General features: G+C 45.9%; 4 protein-coding genes across 6 annotated transcripts in view; all 4 read right to left on the reverse strand.

The window, feature by feature from the left end:
- Positions 1–996: 996 nt before the first annotated feature.
- On the reverse strand, positions 997–1,547 carry LOC126561114 (uncharacterized). The gene is made up of 2 exons (XM_050217063.1): positions 1,457–1,547; positions 997–1,388 (listed from the first exon to the last, which is right to left on the reverse strand). The coding sequence occupies exons 1-2, from the start codon at positions 1,545–1,547 to the stop codon at positions 997–999; spliced, it is 483 nt and encodes a 160-aa protein (XP_050073020.1).
- A 257-nt stretch (positions 1,548–1,804) lies between these two features.
- Positions 1,805–2,308, reverse strand: LOC126561081 (uncharacterized). Its single transcript, XM_050217030.1, has one exon. It carries the CDS (start codon positions 2,306–2,308, stop codon positions 1,805–1,807), a length of 504 nt encoding a protein of 167 aa, XP_050072987.1.
- A 578-nt stretch (positions 2,309–2,886) lies between these two features.
- On the reverse strand, positions 2,887–6,472 carry LOC126563782 (forkhead box protein K2). Its single transcript, XM_050220520.1, is given in 7 exon segments — positions 2,887–2,953; positions 3,373–3,840; positions 4,297–4,688; positions 4,856–4,957; positions 5,021–5,097; positions 5,619–5,645; positions 5,725–6,472. Coding segments are annotated over 7 exon segments (1,698 nt in total). The 5' UTR covers positions 6,290–6,472.
- A 4,573-nt stretch (positions 6,473–11,045) lies between these two features.
- The window catches only part of LOC126568065 (palmitoyltransferase ZDHHC8), a 347,611-nt gene continuing 332,683 nt past the window's right edge, over positions 11,046–25,973 (reverse strand). The window contains exons 2-9 of one of the 3 annotated variants that reach the window (XM_050224486.1): positions 23,478–23,601; positions 23,267–23,388; positions 22,304–22,452; positions 21,472–21,647; positions 21,197–21,391; positions 20,800–21,115; positions 14,624–15,102; positions 11,046–12,225 (exon numbers count right to left, since the gene is read on the reverse strand). In XM_050224486.1, the coding sequence (XP_050080443.1) occupies positions 11,046–12,225; positions 14,624–15,102; positions 20,800–21,115; positions 21,197–21,391; positions 21,472–21,647; positions 22,304–22,452; positions 23,267–23,388; positions 23,478–23,569 (2,709 nt within the window). In that variant the 5' untranslated portion in view covers positions 23,570–23,601. Of the gene's footprint in view, positions 12,226–14,623; positions 15,103–20,799; positions 21,116–21,196; positions 21,392–21,471; positions 21,648–22,303; positions 22,462–23,266; positions 23,389–23,477; positions 23,602–25,973 lie in introns of all 3 variants that reach the window. The other 2 variants (XM_050224496.1, XM_050224478.1) reach the window with 2 other exon arrangements.

Here is a 25,973-nt window from a genome sequence, read left to right on the forward strand (position 1 = left end):
CAGCTATATACGCAAGTGAGGATGGGCCCAAGTGAAGGCACTCACCAGCGTACTAAGACACCTTGTCACCAGCTTATCTCCCGTACCTCCCTCTCCCTCTCTTTCTCGCTCTCTCTCACACACACACACACACGCACGACAGCTCGCGAACTCTCTAGACGAGTCGATGTATCGTGGTGAGGAAACAACTTTAGTTCAGCTTCACCGTCAAGTCTACACTGAAGCATCAACGTACTGTGGTGATGAAGATCTGCATGATACCCGCACATCCCGCAGCCAAAGAACACGCACACACGAAGAGCTAGGAAAGCGGGATAGGGATGGGCAGGCTGGGTAGGATGGTGGGTGGGAGATAGGAAGCGCGACAACGGACAAAAGAATCGCAACTAAAGAAAAGAACCGCTTCGTACCGACATCTGTGCGGTGTCCGAGCTCTCACTCGCGCGCACCGTCGCTCTCTGTCCCATCCGTGGGGCGCTGGGATCCGACGTGCTTGATCGGAATGTTTTCGCGGTACCGGGCATTGGGGGAAACGACGCGATTCATTTCAAACCGGATCGCGTCAAATCGCGTACGCGTCACAAGAAATAACAAGTTCCTCCGTGTGGACACACAAACACAAAACACCCCTGCTACCGGTGTATCAGGTGTGGCGGGCAGGGCGACACGGGTGGATGACAATTTTTGGGGCCATCGATTGACCTGATCATGGTGATGATGATGCTCTAGCCGTTAGTCGTCGGTGTCCCTTCCGCAATGTATGGTGGAAAAAGAAAACCGGTCCCTGGTGGGTGGATTGGTCCGGTTCCGAGATAACAGCTACGGTTCAAGGTCGTTTAGATGGCAATTGAGACAGTTTTCTGCAATTGTCCACGATAGCACGCAAAAGGGACGAAAAACAAAAATAATGCGGACAGTTCGGACATGTTGGATTTTAGTTGTTGGTGGGCTGCTGGACTTTTCAATACTTCGGTCTTGTTTTTGTTCGTTTGAGCGTTACAGTACGAGTGTCGCTTGCAGCAAGTTAACGATGTCATCATAACTATCCTCTTGTGTGCGTACGCAGATGTCTACCCGGCGGAAGGCACCGCTGCGCAGATCCTCGTGTGTGTCACGCACCTGCAATCTGACAGCGCGTCGAAAATGGCGGTTCAGCTCGGGTATGCAGACCTCCTTCCCGTACGGTAGCTTTAGGTCCGGATCCATCCCAACCGTCACGTACGGTGCCCGATTGTCCAGATATTCCTGCAGCGTATACAACTTCCGATTCTGTGCGTCCAGGTAGTCACGCTTTCGGTCCGAGTCGAACACTGGATGGTACGCGGTAAGCGTGATCGGTCCGTGCGTCACATTCCCAGGGCAGCCAAGCTCGGACGCATCGAAAATGTCTGCAGGAAAGTTGTAGGATAGCGTAAGCGAGGGAGTCCTATACAAGTTTCCAACAGCTGACACTTACAGTTGTGATCTTTGGCGTCGGCAGGTTCAGCAAGCAGGTGTAAAAGCGCACCAACAAGCACGAAACGGGGCACAAATTGTAGAGAAACCATTTTTGAGGGACGACAACTAACGATTTTCGCGTTGAGCGAAGAAACTTTCACTACTAACTAAGCATCAACTTCAGTAGCAATAGCACAAGTACCCAACGATGCAACACCATCGAAACGAGCGCAAACAATTGTGCGCTAGAAGTGCGCGGTTATTGATAAACATGTTGACTCAGCGGTATATATTAATGCTTGGAAACAAATTTATTCGGTAACATTAATGGCAAAAAAAACGTTAAGGGTGCTCCAATTCCCCATTTTTACCATCCATAAATGGCAGCATTGTAGTTGAAGAAGAGTGTATTGTACGCTTCGATTACCAGCCGTATGTTGCGCTGTCCCACACCACCCGACACGATGTATCCCCGCCCAGTGGACGAACTTTGACTGACCACCACCTCAACGTACGTCACGATCGCACCAACACCGTTCGTTGGGTACTGTAGGTCGAGCGTGACGTCTTGCAGTGTTGCCCAGGATTGCTGATTGGACGCCATGCCAACCAGTCGTTCGCCGGCTGAGTGCGATCCGACCGTATAAGTGATCACCTGCCGTGTACTGCCAGAGTCCTTTACCTGCTCCGAGCGTGCTGTTAGTGGAGCAATCTCTAGGTTAGGGTTTGCTTTACGGAACGCTTCCAGATTTGGTATCGTTTCGATGGTAACGTGCACGGACGAAGCATCCAGCGGTGAACAAATGGCACATCCAAACAGCTGAAGTAGCGTAACGCCCACAAACACCATCAGCCCAGATGTTGGAGACATTTTTGGAACGGAATTGACTCTTGATAGATTGACGATGTGTGAGGTACTGGTTTCGGATTTGTTATGCACTATCAAGCGTCAGCTAGCACCTTTTATACCGCACCGATTTCAAGCTGTAACACCGAACTAGGTTAGTTGGGTGTAAAGGCGAACGGAAACGCCACTCGAAAGATAGCAGCTGTAGCCCGGATGCTTCCGTCCACAGTGGACACCCACTCAAGATGGCACAAGGCGGATCTGTGAAGCATCATCTCGCTCCTCCTTGACTCTAGTGGCGTCTTATCGACAGCAACAAAGACTCGACCAAACAATGGTCAACGCTGAGTCACACACACCTATACGCAGCATCGGGAAGGGGATATAACCGGTATACACGGGGGACTACCCTGACCTGCTGTGATATCTTCTACTTCCATAATCCATGACACTTGGCGCAAGAGGGTTGAAATCAATCGATTCACCGAGAACGGTAAGGGATTTCTTTCCTGATAGCTGAACTTGACGCAACTTGACTCGACCTCCTCTAGCTCACATCGGACGGTTCACTTTATTGGGCATAAGCTTTGTTGAAGGAAATATTACCCGTCCACCAGACTATGAACCGATGTTGATGAGCCCGTGTAATTTCCCCCTCGGTAGAAGTATCTGCAAAAGAAGATGCTTGAAGGAAAGCGAAACCTGTAAACCATGATTACGATAGCCTGTATAAATCATTAAGTAATAAGAAAAGTATTATGTCATTTAGCACACCATACCAAACAGGCATGAGATACTATACAGTCCCGACATTTGAATCTAACCATTGAGCAATGTTTGTTGGAATTCGTTGGCGTCTCGTAGTCACAGCTATCGCTATACAGAGAGAGAGAGAGAGAATAAGAAAGTTCGTAATATAGTCTGCAAGAAACATTATGACTGCTCTGAGCTGCTGAGCCAAGTGTGTGCCAACAAAACCTTCCCATTTCCCTCCCGTTTTGGTGAAACAAACATAGAGAGAAAACATTGTACTGAGCATGGAAAGTGGGAAATGGGCAAAAGGGAAAAAAGGCGAACGACGAGAACACGCGTGGCTTCGTTTACCGTCTACTGTAGTCGGACTTCTTAGTCCCTGCCGAACGTCTGGAGGATATGGTGTGGAGCTCTTTCTCACTAACTGGTCCGGGTACGGCCGCCCTACCATTACTGCCACCCGTCTCGCCGACCCCGGTACAGTGGCCACCGGTGTACTCCGGTCCGCCGTACCCAATCTCTACAGTTCCACCACCGGCCGCCATGGTGTCGTCGTGGTGCAGCTCATGCTCACCACCGGACGGTGGTTCGGTGGAGGTGGTTGCAGGTGGACGGGAGGACACCGGAGCACCGGTGGTTGGATCGGTAAGCGGTGGCATCGAGATGTCGTACTTCCGGGGTCGGCCACGTGATAGATGGCGCCGCTTGAGAAACTCGTGATCGTCCACCATCCAGAACGAACCGAAATCGTCCTCGTAACGTACGAAGCACTTGTGCAGCGACAGGTTGGTGCGGATTGCGTTCTACAATCCATGGTGCGTGTGTGAGAGAGAAGGAACGGAACAGGGCGAAACAAACCCGTCACATGAACTCTCTGTCCTGTTAGTGACCCACATCGAACGGGACCACAGTAGCAGAGTTCATTGTTCTACCTACTCAAGCAAGCAGTCACTTGGTTGGACGCAGTAAAGGTTGGGCGCAATGGCGTCAGCTTCCACGCATACACACATCGAGACACGAACCGCAATGACACAGGCTCAAAGGAGTTAAGCGTGATGGCGGTTAGTAAATCTCGTGGTAGCGTGAAGAAACTAGACGCTTCAGGCTAGCAAGTCATTATCCTACAGGCACTCCTCAGGCCCTCGAATAGCAAACAAAACATAAAGAAACCTCTTACTGGGTTGCCTTGCGCCAGGAAAGCGGGTAAGAGAAGGAAGGGGATGGTACATGTGTGTAAACGGTAAAGCTTGGTAACGAACCGTTTGTAGAAGAATGGCGGTGGCGGTGGCTTGAGCGTGTTGGCAACACTGGCCACAATGGCCGCTCCGACTGACGTGCCGGCACGAGGAGATCCCGGCAGCGAGTGGTGAGTCGGATGCTGTGGAGAGGCAGGTGATGCGGGTAGTGCCGCTGCAGGGGGTGTCTGCTTCTTCTTGCCCTGATGATGCCCTCCACCGGATTGCGACGTGTTTGGATGGTGTTGATGATGCTGTTGCTGCTGTTGCTGCTGCTGGAACTTAAACTGCATGATGCCAAGTTTTTGAGGGCGGCGTTTACAAAACTCTGCTTCGTTCACCGTCCATACGGCACCTTTAATGTTCTCCACCCGCATGAAACACTTGTGCAGCGACAGGTTGTGCCGTACGGCGTTCTGGGACAAATGTGTGTATGTGTGAGCGCAACGTGTTTAGAGGTATATCTCTCCCGGACACTCACCAGCGATGGGACACAGAGTGTCCCAAGACCCCCTAAATTCTACCCAACAAAATACAAACTCCGCTTCCAGAGCGCTGGATATGATAGTGAACGATTACTTACCTTCCAGGTAGCGGCATTACGCCGGAAGTAGCAGAACGTATTCTGGAACCAGTTGTAGATTTCGTTCAGCGTTAGTTGCTTCTCGGGAGATTCGATGATGGCCTGATAAGAATACGTTCAGCGCATTAGGTTAATCGGTCAGGGGATCGAATGATTCTGGTTTACCTGACGGATGAGGGACGCATACGTGAATGGTGGCCGTACATCGTGGCTGCGATAGAACTCCCTATTCTTGTGCACATCTACCGTGAGTACAGTTTAGAGTTAGACGTGTATTACTAATTCATTCTAGCAAAATCCTCATTTTTGGGTAAATCCTAAATTTTCCCGGAGTCGGATTAATTCCGGAGTCGGAGTTTGTTCTAGAGTAATCCGTAGTGAAATCCGAATTAATCCGGAGTAATTACTTCGGAGTTTATTCCGTTTAATTCTAAGGAAATCAGCAATCTACTCCGAAGTAATGCCTGTAGTAACCTGCAGTTGATTACGCAGTGCACTCTGGAGTCGATTCCGGAATTAATAGACGAGATTACTGCGTATTGCTCCGGAGTGATTACTCCGAATTAATCTGGATTTAACTCCTAATTACTCCAGAGCAAATTATCCCAGAGTAATTACTGAACTCCGGAGTTTACTCCGGATTTAAATTCCAAAGTATACTCCTGTTTTTATAGGTTAGCGTCGGAGTGCATTTTTTAATCCATTCCGATTTAACACCACTAATTCATTCATTCTGTAGAAGTTTGTTAATTTGATCCCTTACCGTCCTGCACATCTGGATAGTTAAGCTCTGGGAAGAATATAAAAATTGGATGCATTTAGCAAAGAAGAGCTATGAGGCTTGACAATTCTTCTCCACTGGTACCCACCATCGCTGTCCTGCGGGGAAAAATACTTTGGTCGCACAGCTCCCCCACCTTTGGAGGATTTCCCTGTACCGCCACCCTGCCCGGATGTGGGCATGGGTCCCGCGCCGTGATGCGTACCCGGTACAGGTGGTGACAGCGAATGTAATGACGATTGTTGCTGGTGTTGGTGTTGCTGCTGTTGCTGCTGCTGCTGCTGCTGTGGACCATGATGATGGTGTAGATGGTGATGTACCGATCCTGCAGAAGACCCAATCCCCACGTGATGCTGCTGGTGGGGTAGACGTGCCGCAAACGCACCCTGCACCATATCAGCGGCTAGTTCGGCCGGAAAACGCAAACCGGCGATCAGATCGAACGGACCAGTGACGGATGGCGGTACGGTAGCGGTTTGGGATGCGGTGGCCGGTAGCGGAGGTATCGCGGGCAGCTGCGACAGAAAGGAACCACCGAACAAGGCGGCCGGTGTACGGAGCATCTCGTTCTTCTTGTTCAGATGCAGTATCATTGCCTGTAGTCGATCGCGTTCCTTTTGCAGCTGTAGATGCAGCTGACAGACCACTTCCATCTGGATGCGAGCCTGAGCAGCAGAGTAGTCACCGTTGATGTGGTCCGAATGCAGATGGCTGTAGAAGTCTTCGAACTCATCGAACACACGCTCACACCCCGGCCAACGGCACGCACCGCCACCGAACAGAGGATGGATCGAGGTGGAACCGGCCCGTGAAGAAGAGGACCCATTACCTGGTTCATCTGCAGGAGCGTAAGGGGCGCAAAGATAGGGAGAGAAAGAAAGGATAAAAGAAAGAAAGACAGGCAAGCTGTTAGGAATCGTTGCGCTCAGAACAGTTGCTTCAGTTTGAAAGATGGTTAGTGGAGATAGCTGACAGCTATTGGATATGTGCACAACTCTTGCAATCGTAACGGATTCAGTTGATGGTGGCTGTTTGCTGACACTCGGCGAGAAGTTCACTGTGAGGGCGCGTTGCACCTTTCTCCAAACCGCAAATCTATCGCAAAACGCTGCGAATGATAGAAAATGATAGGATGTTGATGGGGAATTTCTGCTTGTGGTCTAACGAAGTCATCTTTTGCTGCCAAATTTTGAGACGAAGTCGTCGAACCTGTCATGCCCCTGCAGTCCCGTAGCAGTTGCATCGTGATGGCGTGTCTAGACAAAAATGGCATACTCCTCCTTGAACACTTAGTACATACACACACATACACACGCACACACTTATACAGAAGTAGAAGAGTGCATCTAGTGCACACGTCTGCGCTCTGCTAAGGCACGCTACACTCAGCAAGAATTGCACTCCAAACGGGGTGTGGAGGGGTGGGTTTTGGATGGTTGTAATGCTGACCGATGCTCCAACTCCAGCGCGTGTTTAGCAAGCTATTCAAAGGCTGTAACGAATAAATCAAACCAAAGAAAACACAACAACACATTAATGGCTGTAAACAAAGCCAAGACGACAACAAACCGAGCCCCTCGAGCACTGCGTCTGTAACAAACCCTTCTTCTTCTTTATACACTGCACACATACACACTCACAAACATGCATACTAGCACACAGCATCCAGCAGGATGCACACGAATGCAAACGAATTTTACTGCTGCCATTTTGCTGCTAAACGTGGCCAAAAACTTTTCCACAGTGATTGTCACCAGAACAAAATTATATTTTTGAAGAATAAGTGGTACTCTTCCCCTCCCCTTCCCTCCCACCACCTCCCCAACTAAAAGCTCCAACGAGAAAAAAAAGGTAAGAAAGTGCCTATAATGAAGGCACCGGTTGATTGGGCGCCTGAATGTATGCAATCTGCTCGGTGGACGGATCCGTTCTGGCAAGATTTGCTATTAAAAGCCATGGCTTTCTCTTACGTGTGTTTATGTACGTGCGTGTGTAAGTGTATGTGTTGGTCTGTAATTTCACTTGCATTTTATCTCTCTTTCTCTCTCTCTCTCTCATCTGCTCACATTCTACACAGGCAAAGGGACAATTTCTTTTTGCGCAAGCGCCAGAAAGCGCAGCCACCCTTTGACGGTAGTGAAAGCGCCTTCATGTATGCAATCCTGCAGGACTCCGGTGCCGGTAAGGAAAGAGGATCCACTTATTTGTTGCAATCATTTAAAGTATGGAAACAAGGAATGCAATGAAGAAGAAGAAAAACAAACAAGACACAACCAGTTAGTAATAGCTGTGTTAGTAATATATGCATGTACGTATATACATATGTATATATACATGTATTTGAGTATGCTTTCTTTTCTCGCCATAGCTCGCCATATACAGTTCACTGTGAAATGTTACAGTAAGTGCTGTGTGTGTGTTTTTTAGTGTTTCTCTTTCTTTTGTTTTGTTTTGTTGCACTTAATCATCTAGCATTAGTGGGCTTTGTTGTTTTTTTCCTCTCCCTTATGCTGCATAGTTAAGTGTGCCTGTTTTTTTTTAATTTCTTTTAATTATTGGTATGCGATTGTTCTTTCATTTACCTCCCAAGGATCGATCACCAAAACTTTTCTAACAAAGTGCATACACTCCAACCAAAAAATAGACCCCCCCCCCCCCCTCCTCTCTTTCTCTATCTCTCTCTCTCGCTCTCATATTTTTGCTCCCTCACTAAAAACCCACCCATCCTACCAACCTCACTTCTCTATTCCAAAGTCCAAATCCAACATGGTTCCAAAAGATGGCGCGCGTAGTGGTTTATGTGTATGAGGACTTTATTCGCAGTTATTTGTTTCTTTGCTTTCTACCACCCTTGGGCGTTTGGGGAGGACAAGGTCCTGGAACTGCTCCGGATTCTGCTTACTAACCTAACCCAGTAATGAGGGATTGTTATCTCATTTTGTTTCGCATTGTTATAGTAATACACCATTACGTCTCGCTGTAAGTTTCCTGTATTTGACACGAATAAAAACCGAAATAGGGGTCACCGAACCGAACACGTGGCTGGTTTGCATTATCAGCCTTTGGACTTTTTCGGTCTGCCTGAATCCATTCTCCCCGCATTTGTTGTTGTTCCTCTGGATAAATTTTACTGGGACTGCGAGTTAGGAGGAAATTGGAAAGAAGGAGTTAGGGAGCATCAGTTTTTTTTCTATAAAAAAAAACAAAAAACAGATATCCCTATATCTTAAGAACTGGGACGGGACATGGATCATTTGGGCGCCTCGGCTTACCAGTAGGTGTTTGTGTTGTGTGTTTGTGTTTGTATTCTCTATCTTCATGTTTTTTTCCTGTTCTCTATTTACACACTTTTATATGAAACACATAAAAAAAAACAAAATGAAAGAAAGGGCGAAAAAAAAACAAACAAACATTACCATTGTTCCATTTTGTTGTTTCGTACACGTTCTCACTTTACACAGTTTTTTTTTCATCTGCACCTAACCTAACCAGAACTACACATTAGCTACAACTACGCTCTCACGCACACACACACGTTCTGTTTGTTCTTGTATGATGATCTCACTATGGTTGTATCATGCTGCCATTTGTTTTACTTGCATATTACTCTCGCTCTCTCTATCTCTTTCGCTCACTCTAGAGCTCATCCGTGCTGTAGCATCCTTGCACCAATCGCGCGAAAGGACTCGAAAGCAGGCGCAACCCGCATTAATCCCATTATACATCTTTATTTTCTTAAACACCTACATCATACATAAATAAATATATATATACACACACATATACATACACACATGCACCCCTCACAAACGCACAGCACGCGATACAGGTGTTGGCGACGGGGAAAGGGGGAGCGATTTGGATGGGGTTGGCGCACGATCATTACACGTTTTATACGTTTCGAATGGATCACAACATCTATGATCAAGCATCAGCATCGTCAGGTATAAACGTACGCCATTAAAAAAAAAAATTAATGTCCACGGAAACCTAACCAAAAAAAAAAGTAACTTCGAAAGCGTACAAATAACGCATTAATGACCTTAGTGACCATAATCGAAAGTCCTGATCTTCCAGTTCAGACTACATACACGTTAACGGAAATTTTAATTCTAGCGCTTTAAAGGTAAAGAAGACAAAACAAAACGCTTTTTCCCTTCCGTTCCGTTCCGTTTCCCTCCATTTTTTCGCTTCTCTGTACTCAAGAAGCGAAAGATGAAGAAAAGAAAAACTTATACAAAAAAGTGTACTACAAGAAGCAAAGAACACTTCTATAAAACTATACACTTGCCCGGGTAAATGGGTGTGCGTGCGCGTGTGTGTTTGTAGAAGTATTCAGCACACGTGTAAATGACGCAATCCTGACTTCGCTTTAACATCCTGCAATGGCGGATGAGATAGGCGAGAGATCACTAAGAAATCACGGAAACACGGACTAGAAGAAAAATGGATGCTAGAGTGCGCAATTTCGATACTTCACTTGCACATAGACACTGTTTCCGCCAAGTTGTGGGGCGATTAAAAGAGTAAAAACAACAAGGGCAATATTTTGGACGCTCATACACACGCCCGCACACACATACTCCCGTAAAGTACGAGCACATCTCCATTTTTTCCTTTGAGAAGAGACGTGTCAAAAGAAGGAAGGGAAGATACAGGGGGAGGGGGGGGGTTCTTAAAGAGCCTGGGAAGTGTGAGAAGAGTATGGAGTAAAGTATCGATGACTTTCCTAACAAATAGATAACAACAGCGATTATCTAAAGCCTGCCCGAGAACTGTTCTCTTCGTTTGGTTTTTTGCTTATACTAAATATACCTCTAAGGATCTCTGTGTGCTGCTGCTGCGTGCTTTGTGTATGTTTGTATGCATGTATACACATGTATCTATACATGCACAATACAAAATATAAATACACGTAATTAGACAAAAACAAAAACTGTGGATGGGAGGTAGGCAAACCGGGGGTTGGAGAAAGGATTGGTAAGGGATTGGAAACAAAAGACGGGTGGATTGTTTAGAGTTTTCGAGCGCACTCGCAGCTGAAACATTTTGGAGACGCGTTTCCTGCGTGCTGCCACTGGGTGAGTTCATCCACCTATTCACAGCGCGCAACAGGTTTGACAACACTGACAAACAAGAATCAAAAGTGTGTCTGTTGAGGGACAACAACAGCCTACCGAGCAAGTCCTTGTCTCTTTGGCTGTGTATAGGTGTCGCCGAATGCAGGCCTTACCAAAGAAGATGAAACGAAGAACGATTCCCCATGTCCGTACATTTGTTGCACGTGAGTTCCCCCTTCTCTCTCTCTCTCTCTCTCTCTCTCTCCGCTCTCCTGTTCACTTCTTTTCTATATCTGGCCCTGAATTCTAAGCAGCTCTCTATCTGCCATTAGTCCGACGTTCCTTTTCCCTACACTGAAATCTCGTAATTCATATCGTACACGCTGGCACGCTGATCGGGTGGGGAGGTGTTGGTGGTGCCGGTGCTGTTGCTAGTGCTGGTAGCGGTGCTTGCGGCGCCTCGCACCAATACTCCACCACCCGGTTGCGGCAACCCGCCGCCAATTTCTCCTGGCGCGCCGGTTGGGCCTCCTCCGCTCATCTCCATCGAATCGGTCATTTCAAGCGCTCTCACGAACGACATGGGCCGGGTTGGGGTGGCTTTGCGCTTGATTGATGGAGACGGTGCCTGAGGGCCCTGGCCCACGCCTGGACCGTTCAACCCAACGACACCTGACTGTTGCTGCTGCTGTGATGGCTGAGGATGCTGTGCGAGTAACTGCTGCTGTTGTTGCTGTTGCTGCAGGGCTGAGGGTGGTGGTTGGGGCGGGAAGACAGGCACACCACCGCGAAGTGCTGGGTGGTAACCGGTCAGCCCACTGCCACCCCCACCGATGCCACCACCGACAGCGCTGTTGGCGAGACTGTTCTGCTGCTGTTGCTGCAGCTGGTAACGGGCGGCACTCACCGTACCGAACGGTGCCATCGTTTGTTGCTGGTGCGGTGCCGTTGGACTTGGCGTGTTCTGGTACACCGAAACGGGGGGCTGCTGTTGGCCACCGTTTGGTTGGTTGAAGCCAGGCGACGTGTCCTTCCAGAGGTAAACACCGCGCTGCGGACTGCCGGCCAGCTCCCGGATGTTGTCAGACGTTTGGTTGTTGCGGGCGTAGGACAGTTCTGCACCTTGCCGCACGAGCTCACCCTCGGACAGGTAGCGTCGCTGCGGACTACCGTGATGGTAGACGACCGAAGGTCCAGAGTTGCCACCCCGGAGGGCCTGTTGCGACGGTTGGCCGCCCGGAGGTCCAGCGAGACCTCCATTATGATGTACCATCGGGTACTGTTGTTGCTGTTGCTGCTGTTGCTGATGGTAAGGATGTTGTGGGGGAAGACCTGTTGCCTGGTGCAGTGCCATCGTCTGTGGTGGAAGCTGCTGCTGTGGCTGTTGCTGTTGCGGTTGCAGGGGGAAATCGTAGTAGTTGCCGGTCATGGTGCCGCTGCCACCAAGCTGTTGTTGCTGCAGCTGGGACTGTTGACCAACGCTGATGAAATCGGGCCTCCTCGGTTGCGTCGGTGTGCCGGGATTCGATCTGTAAGCCACGTGCGCCAGCATATGGGAACGAAACGAAGAAGAGGAAAAAAGAAGCAGACGAAAAGAAGCGTTAGCACTATGGGTGGTTTCCGGTGGGTGTAGGGGACTAGCTCAACTACCAAGTTACTATGCGTCACAGGCTCTACTGAGGAGCAGGATTCAAACAGGACAGAAAGAGAGAAAGAGAGAGAACTCTTAATCCGTTCAGACAGTACTGTGAGAGTACACAAGTACTTACTCAAACATACACACACACACACGCACACACGCAAATTACTGAAATCACAGTTCAAAAATACAGTAATACTTTCTTCAAACAGATCAATAGATATCACATACATACACGCACAACTTTAAAAAAAAAGATTGTGGCACCCTCTCTTCTTTCTCTCGCACGGTATTCGAAGAAAAGAAACAAAGAAAACGCTTGTAACGAGCAACGAGCATAACGCGCTACCGAATAGTTTTACCAACACAACTTGCGAACCAACAGCCAAAAACAAAATTGACGCAACAAAAACACGCAACCACTATACGCGTAACAACTGTCAACTGTCAACATTTTGCTACTAATACTGTCGCCCTGTCGTCTGCTGTCTAGTGTAGCGTTCACTCGTGTGCATTTACTATTTTGCCTTCGCGCCACTACTTGAGAGTATGCTAATCTCCGGGATGAAGCGAGCCGCTGAAAAATTAAACTACCGTATGATATGGCTGATCCGATAATACTCCACAGCAGTTTTTTTTTTTTTTTTTTGAGGTAGTAGTAGTATCATGACTTGCTACTAGGATGGTTGAAGCGCTGCCACTGACAAAATAAAACAAAACATACTAGAGCGAGCAAACAGAGCGAACCAGAGGATGGGAAAGGAGTTCCAATAATAAGGACCAACAGAACCCAAAAAAGAAATTAGAATCAACCAAACGCTTCTTGTTGGGGTATCGTGAGGATCGACTAAGGCGCGGGTGGAGGGGGTTGCAGTTGGTGAGGAGGGTTGGACTACTTCGAAAAATAACTTATAAACAAGATTGAATAGTTTGTGTTTGAATGAAATATTTGTACAATGTGCAATGGATGGAGCAAAACAAAACAGGAAAATAACTATCAAAACAGGTTGCTCTGTGCACAAAGCTGCCTGGGCTTATTGAAATTGTGATACGATTTAATACAAATGCAAAAAAAAAACAAACAATAAAAAATACATAGAGAAACATGTGAAAAAGAAGATGAAAAAACATCAAACAAATGGTTTTACATAAGAAAGACAAAAATAGAACATTACAATTAGAGAAGAATACATAGAGACGGAATGGTGCAAATAACAACAAATAAAAACAACAAAGAATTGGGTTCAAATAACTCCACGGAAGAGAATTATGGATTTTTTTTTTTTTGCTGGGTAGAAAGAAAAACGCAAAACACAATAACATAACCTCAACAGGAATAAGAACACAAAATGGCAGGCAGGCGAGTTTTGGTGTTTTTGGGCAATGGTTTCAAAACAACAAATTAGTTTCTTTCTAAAACGAGCGAACGAGAAAACGAGCCTAGCGACACAAACACGTAACGCGTTGTAAACGCAACGTTAACGCAAAATTTGGAACAATCTTGATGTTACCCACGTGTTTTAGCCGTGAGACGGATTAGTCGAAGAGAAAACTAAGAAGAGTAGAACGGTTTGTTTTTTGTTGTTGTTGTTGGCAGTGTCCGCACGTGTTGCAACTCTATCTAAAGCGATCTTGTGTTGGTTTCTTTTTTTTTTTTTGTTCTCCGGGTAGTTCTGCGGCGGGAGCATTCCCGCTTCAATTCCAATACTCCACCGACGTTTGGATGGCGCAGTTTGGAGTATGAAAGAGTGCACAAGTTACGCCATCTTCGCGGTGGTATGAGCGGGAGGGTTGGTGGGGAAGGTGGAGGAGTCTGTTGAGCGGAAGCAGCATCCGAGAGCTTCTTCCAGATCGGTTATGTTGTCACCGCTCAATCTCATCGTCGCATTGTCGCAGGGGCAAGATTGATAGCGACACGCACGAGAGAGAGAGAGTGTGAGAGAGCTGTGTGAGTTGGTGCCATCTTTACGTCCACCTGTGAAGCAGGATTAGTGGAGCAGCGTAAACATCGTGCGATAAACAATGCGCATGGATATGTGTGGGGATGCGTCTATCTAGTACAACGAAACGTCATTACAACGATTCAGTGTCCTTCATCCGCCATATTGTGGATCCGCTAATGACAGATATTCACATTTCTTCAAGAATTGAGGACTACTACCACCTGAGAGCTCACATGATGATGCAGACCTACCAGAAATGCTCCTCCAACACATTTTCCTCCCAACCAGTTTTATGAGAACGGATGACAGTTAAGAAATTTCTCTTTACTTAGGCTGAGGACTTACCTTCGCACGGGACTGGACATTGCTAGTGGTGTGGCAACTCCGAGCGCCTTGATGCGTTGCTGCATGGTGGGTGTGGCCGAGGAAGGTGGACCTCCTCCACGTGGTACACCACCGCCCTGCTGTTGCTGCTGTGTCTGTATCGTGATCATCGGCGGCGGCCCACCGGGACCTCCGGGATGGTCAGGCGAAAGACCTTCCGGCGTGAAGCTGCGCGACGGATCGAGTCCTCGTTGTCGTGGATGCGGACTATGCCGCGGATGGTACATACGCATATGTTGCTGCTGCTGCTGCTGCTGGCGGGGCGAATCGCCACCATTGCTCACCTGCGACGTCATACCAACCGGTGGGCCGTCTAGCGGTGGAAGAAAAAAGTTGCTCTTCGACCCGTGACGCTGCAACGGTGGTGTCGGTTCGCAATCCCGGCTTTGTGAGGCCTGCGGTTCCATGTCGATATCGGAGCACTCGCGACCCGGTGACAGCTATAGTTACGGGGAAGTGGGGAGTTGCGAATTAATACCGAAGAGATGATGGACACGGGAATGGTGAGGGACAGCGAAAGGGTTGATTGGTAAGGGATAGAGTGTATAATAGAGAAAGAGAGAGAGAGAGAGAGAGAAGAAAAAAGAGCACGCGAAAATTGCGTAATCATTTTAAATCCTTCCGTGTTAATGCTTTGAACGATGGTGAACCGCTTAGTAATACCGAATTGACAACGGTTTATCATGCGTTTACACCATGCGTTTCGCTACTGGTGCGATTACAACGGGGAGTATCATCGTGCTAACAACACTACTGCACTACAAAACAAAGCAAAACAGTTTAAGTACACAAATTTCAAACATTTACAAACCAACTTGCAATCACCCACGCACAAATACACGCATACACATACATACACGGGAACAAAACGTAAAAAGACGGGAACGTTAGAACAAAATTCCTAACGGACCATCAACTGCGAACAACAAGGCATGAATTGATTGAACCTACAATGAACAAGTGCGCAAACCTACTATGCAGACAGAAAGGGTATGGTCGAAAGATACGCTACAGAAAGCTGAAGGTTTTTGGGGCGAAACATAAAAAGCTAGCGAAGTAATATCGGAAAGCAAGATGGCAGAAAGATGTAGAATGTGAGGAATTGCAACTTTTTTGGGGTTTTACGCTAGATTTATCGGAACAAGGCACCCTATTTAGACACAACAAATTAAGGACACACAGAAAACATACATAAGCACACGTCACAATGAATCACCGGCTGCTAATCAGTGTTTCATCGTGCATCGTTCCTAGGATTACCGGGAACTAATCAACGAGCAGTTTCTGGACGGGCATGGACGGCCCACCGGGACCAATGTGAGCCGGGTATCAATGTGAGATATCCTATTTGAACCTAGTCATGGAACCTCAGGTAGAGCTTAAATTCAGCCGTAACTTGAAAAAGCACAAGGCATAACACACCCGCTTACAATTGGTTTGGCAAACAACTATAAAACATTCACAGTACACGACAGGATCACACACACATCCTCCAATATTCGACACGCATAATACGTAGTAGCGAAACGGGGAACGGGCACGATCTGGGTCGGTGGGAGCAAACACAGAGACGGAACACAGAGACTACTTACCTTCGATGCTTGCCGTAGTTGAGCTTAGATCACTAAAACTATCTAAGTCTCTCCCTTACTCTATTTACCCACGATAGCCCCATCCCTACTATTTTAGTTCAGTTTTCTTATCTCAAACCCTCGTCCTCCCATGCTGCTCTTCCGAAAAACTTGAGAAAAACGTTCCCTGCCACGAGTCACATCTTTGATTCATAATGAACGTTATAGTTTGTTTCGTAATGATAAATTGCTAAATTTCTCAACGGATTCACTGCCGAATTTTGTTGGTTGTTTTAGAAAACAGAGTAGTGGAGATTAGAAGTGATCAACCTACAAGGAAGTACCAGCTTTTTTGCTTATAGCGTAGACAGACAGCATGATATTGAAGGGGAGACTAGAGCAAAATTAGTATTTATCAAATACAAAGGTATTAGTTTTGTAGATGATGACTGAGGGGTTGCATAGGTTTTTTGTTGTAGGATAAGTCGCAGTAAGGATTACACCAACAATCTGGATATAACTCAACGAAGAAAGGCACAAATGTTGAAAAGCTACTATCGCAGAAACATTACGCCAAGCGTTACAAAGCCGTTACGTACGCACAAAGCAAAAAGCAAAATTTGAAATCCCTGCCTTGCTACCATCGGGAAACGATAAGGTGATAGGGATAAAGCAAAGGTAAGCAAAGCATTGCGAATGGAAATTGTCATCATCATCAGCAACAAAGCTTTAGCAAAAACTCAACCATTGCCTAAAACAGACACCACAATATCATCCAGTACGCTAACGACAGTAAATAATTCGCAGTAAATGGAGCAACATTCTTATCCCAGCGCTGCACACTTTTTTTTTGCTTTTGTACATGGGCATAGGCAAAAAAAGAAAGCCAAAGCCGCCCGCCTTTACCTCGTCCGCGGTGGTGCCTAGCGTGAGTGCCTTTAGCGAGACGGAATGGGATGATACGAGATGCACATAATCCGTCGCGGACTAGAGAAGTGTTGGCCGTATGTGCGCGTTTGTGCGTTTATTTTAGTAGATAATCGAGGCAGGCCGTAGGCGATGCGGGTGGTAAGATAGGATGAGAGATTTAGAGACAAGAGAAAAAAAATATAGATATGGTGAATTGCGTGTAATAAGTGGATTAGTGGTAGTCATGTTGGTGGAAGCGAAAGCATAGTCAATATGTTTGTGAGAAAGAGAAAGTGACCCTGTGTTACTAGATATCGGCTGGAGAACGATCAACGGTTGAATAGGTAACGAATACTTAACAACCCCCAACAACATCAGACCGGAGCTTTGGAACTCCCGAAAGTGGACCAAGATTAGGCAGAAAGAGTGGAAAGATAGAGGATGATTTGTACTTTTCAAAAATCATAACCAGGACGTCATAACAGCATTAGTAATAAAAAAAGGAATGATAAAGATGGCATAAAAGAAGAAAAATAGAAATAGAGAAAGAATAGGGATGAAAAGCACGTATAAATCAAAATCAGATATTAGTGGGTTAGTCCCTTCGTATTAATTAAAATGTTTTGGATTTTAACGCTTTAGTAGTCAGGAACGTATGTACCTGTCAGAATGCTTGACAATTAAAAAATAATAACTTCGTTTACAGTTCACACCCTTTCTCATAACTTCTAGAATACTATGCATGAATGGATTTGTCGTGGGGTAGAGAGTGTTTTACAGGGGACTGGTATATTTTGTTTCTTCTTCGATTTTATATTCTCGCCTGTCTGCTCATATCGCATCCTCTTAACCTATAGTGCGCATTGCGCAGTAAGATCTTGCCTCACCTAATTCAGCGTTACTATCATTTGCAGCTGCTTTTCTGAGTTCCGAACATTGCGTGCATTAGACTAGAAGGGGTGTGATGGAATGTACTAGCTTTGTCTACCTTTCTAACAGTTTTTGCTTATGTCTCGCCATTAACGCCTGACAAACCGATGTGCCAAAGGGATCCTACAAGAAGCATCTGTGTTAATGTAGTACGGTCATTTATGATTTCGATTTCAAGTAGTGGAGACGTACCCGTACGAGTGCTTGATGCACATGAGTTACCTGAGTAGTGCCACAAAGAAGAGCACCAAGCCTTGCAAAGGGAGAACTCTTTAGTTCATAACATAAGTAAAAATAAAATGGCCTAGCCTTGCACATAAAATAAAATACAAAAAAAAAGGTATAATAATTAGTTCCTCTAAATCTTCTGTACGCGCCGATCTCGTTTCTAGCGACGTTTTGTCTTCCAACTTCTGAACCTTACATATTTTACACTAAGCCGGCTGTCGCATATTCCACCACTTCCTGTGCACGTGTTGTACAGATGTCACCAAGTACTTGGCTCGACGATTTACGTTTCGAGTAAGGAAAACAAAACATCGCAACAATCTCTTCATGCACGATGATGGGGGTGAATGGGGTGGGAACTTGGATGTGATGAATCATTCCCTTTCTCTCTATTTCTATTTCTGTGTTTTTCTTTCCTTCTCTCTCTCTCTCTCTCGCGCGCGACACACGCAAGCACGCACTATCGTTCTGTCAACTGTTGTCGGCGAGTTGAAGCATATGTTTGTATGTGTGTGTGTTGGAATAAAATACGGGGAGCACGCGGATGTTGTATCGCCGGAAATAAAACAGATGAAGAAAACCGGATATACAAGGCGGCAAGGTGCGCAGGAAATGGGGAAGGGGTCGGAGCAGTAGGAAGGAAAAAAAAGAAAAGAAAACAAATGAAATAACAACAACAACAACAACAAACACGCAGAGTTGAGGGACAGTGGGTAGATGGAGAACGCGGCAGCGTTAGAGGAGAGATAGAAGAACAAAGAATTATATACATAAATTGAGGACAAATTTTAAAGTTAAGGAATAAATGAATTAATGAATAGTTGAGCCTTCGATTAGGTGTAAGGAAACCAAGCCCTGGGACGAGTAACAGACTTTTTCGTACGATCGAGCATAACTTTTTCCCTCTCGATATAGTGTTGGCAGAGTTACCCAAGCAATAGATCCTTTTCTTCTTTTTTTGTGCAGAAGTTGCAGAGCGCCCAAACTAGTCGAAGTTGTTAAGCAAACTAACAATTCAAATTCGATTTCTTTGTTTCTAGCCTATTCGGGCAACACTGCTCCTCGAAAAAATGCACACAAGGAAAGCAGATTAGGAAGCGGAAAGCGAGGTACCACCACGAATTAAAACCACTTAGCCAGATACCTAGCAGCAAGAAGGGGTATGTTAGTGAGAAGAGAAGGAAATCGCACCCAATAAGTAGTAGTAGAAGTAGTAATGGTAGTAATAGAGGAATGGAAAAATTAGTTGAGTTCTCCCAGGGTGAAATACGAGCCAAAAGAGGGAAGTAACCCTTAGCAACGATAAAAAAGGAATAAAAACCAAAAAACCCTAAACAGAAAATCGCAACGAGAATGGCGTAGAGTTAGAGCAGAGCGGAGATGGAGTACGCAGAGGAGACGAAGATTGAGCACAAACAAAGAGTTTTTTTTGTGATGTAATTAGTATAAAAGGTTTTTAACTTAATGCGAGGCGTTTTACTACTGCAGTACCCGATGTTAGGAAAGTTAGCTGAGCTGTCTCACATGAAGTGATATTTGCTTCAGTAAAACCGCTGATAAACGAATGCAACTTTCACTCAATGTTAACTGTCCAATCGTATTTCAGTTGTCACATCTGAACAGATTGCTAAGATTAAATTTTACTTAGCGCATCTAAAATTTCATTTAACGACGCAGACTCGTTGATGACTATCCAACTACGTGGTATCGGCAAGTCCTTCGATTGCCGGCGTGACCTAAAAGGTCAAGAAAAAGATACGATACGATTCCTGTACCAGTTTTACCTGAAGAAGTAGTATATTAAATTGAATAAATGAAGAAACAACTCATGTATTTATTAGCTAAATCCATTCCCTCACATACGCGAATGGGTCCATGTATGAGGCGCGTTTTAGTCGCCTGTTTGACGAAACTATCACAACTACTCGCACCACGGTAAACACGCTTTGTGTGTGTTCAACCTAACGAATTCTGATCATAGTAGACAGGACAAATTAAAGCCAAGAAAATCAAACTAGTTAAAAAAATTCGTCCCGTGTAGATACCAATGGCAGGCTCCCGATTCCATTTTATAGTAGCTGTTTGTAATGGTATGGATAAGATTCGTCGTCAGAGAATCATATCGTATACGGGAGCCTATTAACTTGTCTTTGCAATATTTTACCGATTTCATCTCCATTTTTTCACGCATCTACAAATAAACATTTGACAGTTTTTTAACACAACCAGTGAAATGTTTGTGTGCCGTGCCGTATGAAAACCACAGGATCAGAAACTTTCAGTCAACTGATATGAAATTTCAAATGAGTGAAACTTGCTATCGCTTAGAAGCGCTGTAAGAAAACAAGGGAACTACCATTAAAAAACGCAACGCAATTAAGATAAATACCTATACAGAGTAGTGCTATGCTATCACACGGTATATAACAGAGTGGAAGGAACAAAAAAACAAAACAGTATCGTATAATAAATAGAAACAAAGCCAAACATTCTACGCACCTTACTGTAATGACTGGATCCAACTGTACGTATACCGTGACCATTTCCATGATCCATATAGGTTTTTACCTGCGTGTGCCGGTTATTATCGTAGATGCCACCGCCCTGATTCAGTGCCTGTTGCTGCTGCTGTTGCTGCTGCTGGTTGCCAGGTCCGCCACCGCCGGGTCCACTGTTCGGCATGTGCCGGCGGCCCGAACCGGCAGCATCACCACCACCACCACCACCGCCGGGACCACCGTCATTGGTGATGGTGCTGATCGATTGGTTTTCCTTGTTCGAGCGGCGGGCCACGTACTTTTGTGGCTTGAGCAAGCTGTGTAGACGGGAAAGGTGGTTAAACATATCAGACTGTCCCACTCGCTTTACTCTTCAACTGCGCTTCCGGTTAGCTTACCTCGGGTACTGTGGTCCGCACTGTGTGTAGCAGCAGTTGTTCCAGCAGCCGCGCGAAAACGGATTGTATCCGCCCTTGAACTTGCCCGTTACCTGCTCGTTGGTGGTGCGACCGCGTGACACCAGCACCATGTGGAAACCGGTCAACCCGAATATCGGTATGGCGAGCAGTGTTACGATGGCCATCAAAATCATGCTACAATCAGACAGACAGAAAGACAAGTTTAGCTTTATACACTGAGTCGCAACAAATACAAAGGTATCTCGAACACATACGCCACGATTGGTTCCACCTCGGTCAGCTTGTCCTTTTCCTTGTGCAGCACGTACACAAGCGAGAGCGAAAATATGCTCAACATGTGCACCGAGAGCGAGATGAGGAAGAAGAAGAAGAACCGATAGTTCCGCCGGCCAATGCAGTTGTTTACCCACGGGCAGTGATGGTCAAACGTCTAGAGAAACCCGCAAATTATGGAATTATTAACCTTCGCTTCGACAATACGGCGGAGAGCCGTCATACTAAAATATTTAAAAATTAACCTTCGTTTCAATGACCAAAAAAAAAACGCTGCAATTTAAAGCGATTGCTCACCAAGGAATGGATTAGTCACTAATAAAGCCAAAAAAGGGTGAGATTATGCTAACAAAAATACTATAACATGATAATTGTAAGAAATTTTGAATCATATCTTAATTCCACTATACTACACACGACACTTTTACTTATTCAAACACAATAAATAAATTTTACTGCACAGATAGAAAATTTTCGAAAAAAATCGTTTCAGCAAATTGCGTATCGTAAATGCAAACAGATTACAGCTAAATTTACAAATTGCAGATACAAATAAAAAGAAGAATTTTTAAAATTCTCAACTAAACGTTGTTAACTCGACAGCAAATAGTCCCCTCTTTCCTCGAAAATTTCTAGCAACTTCGACAATCAGATCAAAAGATACAAGCTTTATAATACGATATTCAATATATTCAATATTATTCAAAAATAAATTTGCAAAACATAGCCCGGGAGAGGGGTTTCATTCATTGAAGTCATTGAAGTAAAGGTTAATGTCTATCGAAACAGTAAAAAAAAATACACCAAACGTACCTCAATGCAGTGGTTGCACACGGAGCAGTGGGAGCAGCGTGGTGGCCGGTAGAATTTACAAGTAACGCACCATTTCATGCGCACCGTAATGCCGTTAATTTCGGCATTTTTGTACAACGGCGCACGGAACTCGTCCTCCCGATCTTCGTCTGGTGGAGCTGTAGAATGTAAGCATGTTTAGTTCATTTAGGAACAAATGGGGCAGCGTGTATACTGCCTATCTCTCTTGGAACGATCGTGTGTCTATTCAAGTCTTTCTAGCAAGTGCAAGAATGTCTGCAAATGGTGTGTGAGTCGAAAACGGAAAATTGTTTCAATTTTGTGCATACTACTTCCTTTTCTTGGCTTAACGACATGCTGAGTTATGACAACCACATGACGGATTCCTGGACTTATTGATTTACAGGGACATAGAAGTGGTCCGGATGGCATTTGGTTCATCGGGTCCTGTGCTGTGTAGATCTTAATCTTGGTTAAAACAACCAATACGGACCGTTTGCTCGTCCTAAGGACCACTGATACAACAATAAGCCAAATCAAGTCAAAAAATGGTGGACCAAAAAAGACCAACGAAAGACCTTCACATGACCAAGTAGGAATAGAAAATTGTCTCGTATTGTATCCCACCGTGCCTTCAAATCCATACCAATAGTAAGCACGGTAGGGACGGCCCGATGGTAGGGCGACAACGACAATCCAACTACGTGGCTATCATCAAAGTCTAGTAAGCCTTTAGATGGCCGGCGTGACCTAGACGATCGTTAGGCCGAGAAGAAGAAAGGCGAAGTAAGCACGGGTTGGTATTTCACAGTTGAACAGAAAAATAAGAACCAAATATGTGAATTACAGAAGCACGATCTTTCCAAAATAGCCGACATTTCGCTTTGGTCGTCTGAATCACGTAGTGGTTTTGGCTTTGTTGATCGTAAGATGAACAGAGAGACGCCTCACTCATCTTCTTACCCTTCGGTATAACGCCTGGATCCATAAAGGTTGCCAGCGTAAAGTTCGCTATGACGAAGAACGTGATGACGGCCTGGTACGCCGGTACCCATGGATGCCGCTGGATGTAGAACTGCCGACATCTAGAAAATGGAGCGAAAATGTGTGCTTGAAACAGTTCCCCATAACAATAATAAGAAGAGAAAACCACCCTCGGCCTCGCAATACTCACGGATACCAGAAGAACAGGAAGGTGGTGCTGAGCAGCAAGGTCCAGGCAAAGGTGGCAGGGATGTATCTCGTCTTGACGTCACATTTCGGCATTTTCGCAGCTAAACCCTTTCACCTCCGCTCTTCTGCTTGCACTATAACAGAGGGTTGATTGATTGATAAAGTTCGATTGATTGTTGCTGTTGTGGGCGAACGGGATTTACTGGAACGTTCGCGTCATGGGGATTTAAGACCGCTCCCCTGTTCCGTACGCTCTGTCGTATGTTTCGACGCGTGTGTCTGTGCTGTATCTGTGCGAATCAGTTGCCCGTGTAATATCAGTTGATGGTCGCACAACTTTTGCCCCCAGGTCGCAAAGGTTTTGACGCAAATTTCGACTTCCGATAGATGTGCGGAACGGGTATCGAAAATACTGATAGCTGAGGCAGTTGTTCGGTTTTTCGTCCCACTCGTTGAATGGTTTGGGGCTGCTTCCGTTCCTTTCACTCTATCTTATATGGAAGTGTTGTTTTTTTTTTTATCGCAACCCCAAAAGGCCTGGCCCAAACGTCGAATTCGGACTTGGGATACTTGTTACGCCAACTTCAAACCGTTTGCATTTGATCGTGTCGATGGTTTGGACAGCATTTCCCCACGTTTCGAAACGATGTCTGTGTAAAAGAAAGGTAAAAGAAAAAAACACAAATAGCCATAAATGTCGTGCGAATTGCAACCAAACAGGCGTTTGAGACATGGAGACTGTTCGATTTTCCGCTAGATAATCGTGAAGGGCACCGGTCCTTCCTGTTGCACGGTAGTGTTTCTTCCCTCGTTCGATTGCTACCATCGCCCCAGACCCTCCCTTACCCTCCCTTACCCCCACATCTTCTCCTCTCTTCCGATATTCTACAAACACATTGTCATTGAGTCGGAAAACAGCCGACAGACGACTTTCCGAATTTGCAACGCGCAAAGAGGCACCAATTGGGATAGGGACATTACAAAAAATCCCCCTGGAAAACCGCATCATACACTCCATCACACCCACACACACACACGCATGCTTACAATCACCGCAGGCCAGCACAGCTGTCGAAATGGAAGGAAGAAAACCGTTTTGTAAGCTCGCAAACAATCCTCTCGCACCCGGACGACCAGATTCCCGGATGCTTGACTGTTTCGGTTTTGCTCCAGCTCGCCGGACACTACGGTTCCGCGCAGCACACTCCAACGCTTGGACTGCTGTTTATGTTCCACCGTGCGTTCGCATTTCCGCGTTGCGTGATGAATTTTCACATCCAAACACACACACACACCTACACACACTAGCAGCCTCTTCTGGGGTAGGGATTTTCCTTGCACACATAGATACCTCTCACGCATGCCCCCTTTCGGTGTGTGTAGGTGTATCAGTGTGTGCCCGGCCCTTTGTGGAAATTCTTTTTCCCTTGACACGGGGTGTCCACCTTCATCGCCGGTGGCCAGCGCGTTTGATCCACCTGTTTATCTTACTGGACCCCACCCCCACCCCCCCCCCACCCCCCAGGCATCATAAAAACAAAGAGATAATAATGGCCGTCGTCGATTATGAGGAAGTGTAAGATGAGATTTAGAGGAAGAAAAAAGAAAAAAATCTTTATGAAATTTTGTTGTTTCTTTACAAAATTAAGCACATAATTTTTAAACACGTTCCCAACTGTGAAGCGCAAACTGTGTGTGTGTGTGTGTGTGTGTGTGTGTGTGTGTGTGTGTGTGTGTGTGTGTGTGTGTGTGGGTGGGGAGGTTAGGTTGAGTTTAAGGTGGGGATTTACGAGGGTTGAGTCTGGCCATTAACTCCATCTTCGTCGATAAGTCCATACAAAACGCCTTTGCCATTTAAAGAGCACTTTCCTTGTAATGCAGCCACCTCGCCCCCCCCCCCCTCCTTCTTCCCCACAAACCCCTTACACACACATACATTGGCGAGACAGTGTGCGACACACGGTGGTGGCGGTGCCTGAGAACCTTAAAAGGAAAACCTAAAAGTGAAGAAAAGTAAGAAAAGGGGGTGGTGGTTTTCACATACACACACACACCCATTTCCCCGTATCCATGTTTCTTTTTCGCTCTTTCTCGTCCAAATAAAGCAAAAAAGGAAGTGTTGTTACGGTTGATTGAGCCCCCGTTTGTTGCACCCGTTGTTCGGTAGGGGTGGGTGGGTAGTTAGATGGTGGAAAGGAGATAGGAGCCCGGAAAAGGAAGAAGATTCTTCGCAGAGTTCCGTTGTCTTGTCGATGTCTTATCCATTTTCTTGCCCCATGCAGCAAGGCGTAAACCCTTAGGATGATGCATACGGGGTGATAATGTGATAAAGAAAAAAAAAACATCGGCTGCACACGTACACACACACATCATACCATATAGAATCTGAAAAAAACCCTCATATCATAGGGACAGAGAGAGAGAGAGAGAGAGAGAGAGAGAGAGAGAGAGAGAGAGAGCGGTTGGCTATGGTAATGTTTATTCCTCTCCCTCTTTT

This window comes from Anopheles maculipalpis, chromosome X (assembly GCF_943734695.1).
Source record: "Anopheles maculipalpis chromosome X, idAnoMacuDA_375_x, whole genome shotgun sequence".
NCBI lineage: Eukaryota > Metazoa > Arthropoda > Insecta > Diptera > Culicidae > Anopheles > Anopheles maculipalpis.

Bases quoted from the DNA above. Each gene is read 5' to 3' on its own strand.
- LOC126561114 (XM_050217063.1), bottom strand. From the start codon at position 1,547: ATGGTTTCTCTACAATTTGTGCCCCGTTTCGTGCTTGTTGGTGCGCTT. The intron at 1,389-1,456 runs GTAAGTGTCAGC...ACTTTCCTGCAG, and splicing joins CGACGCCAAAGATCACAACT to ACATTTTCGATGCGTCCGAG.
- LOC126561081 (XM_050217030.1), bottom strand. From the start codon at position 2,308: ATGTCTCCAACATCTGGGCTGATGGTGTTTGTGGGCGTTACGCTACTT.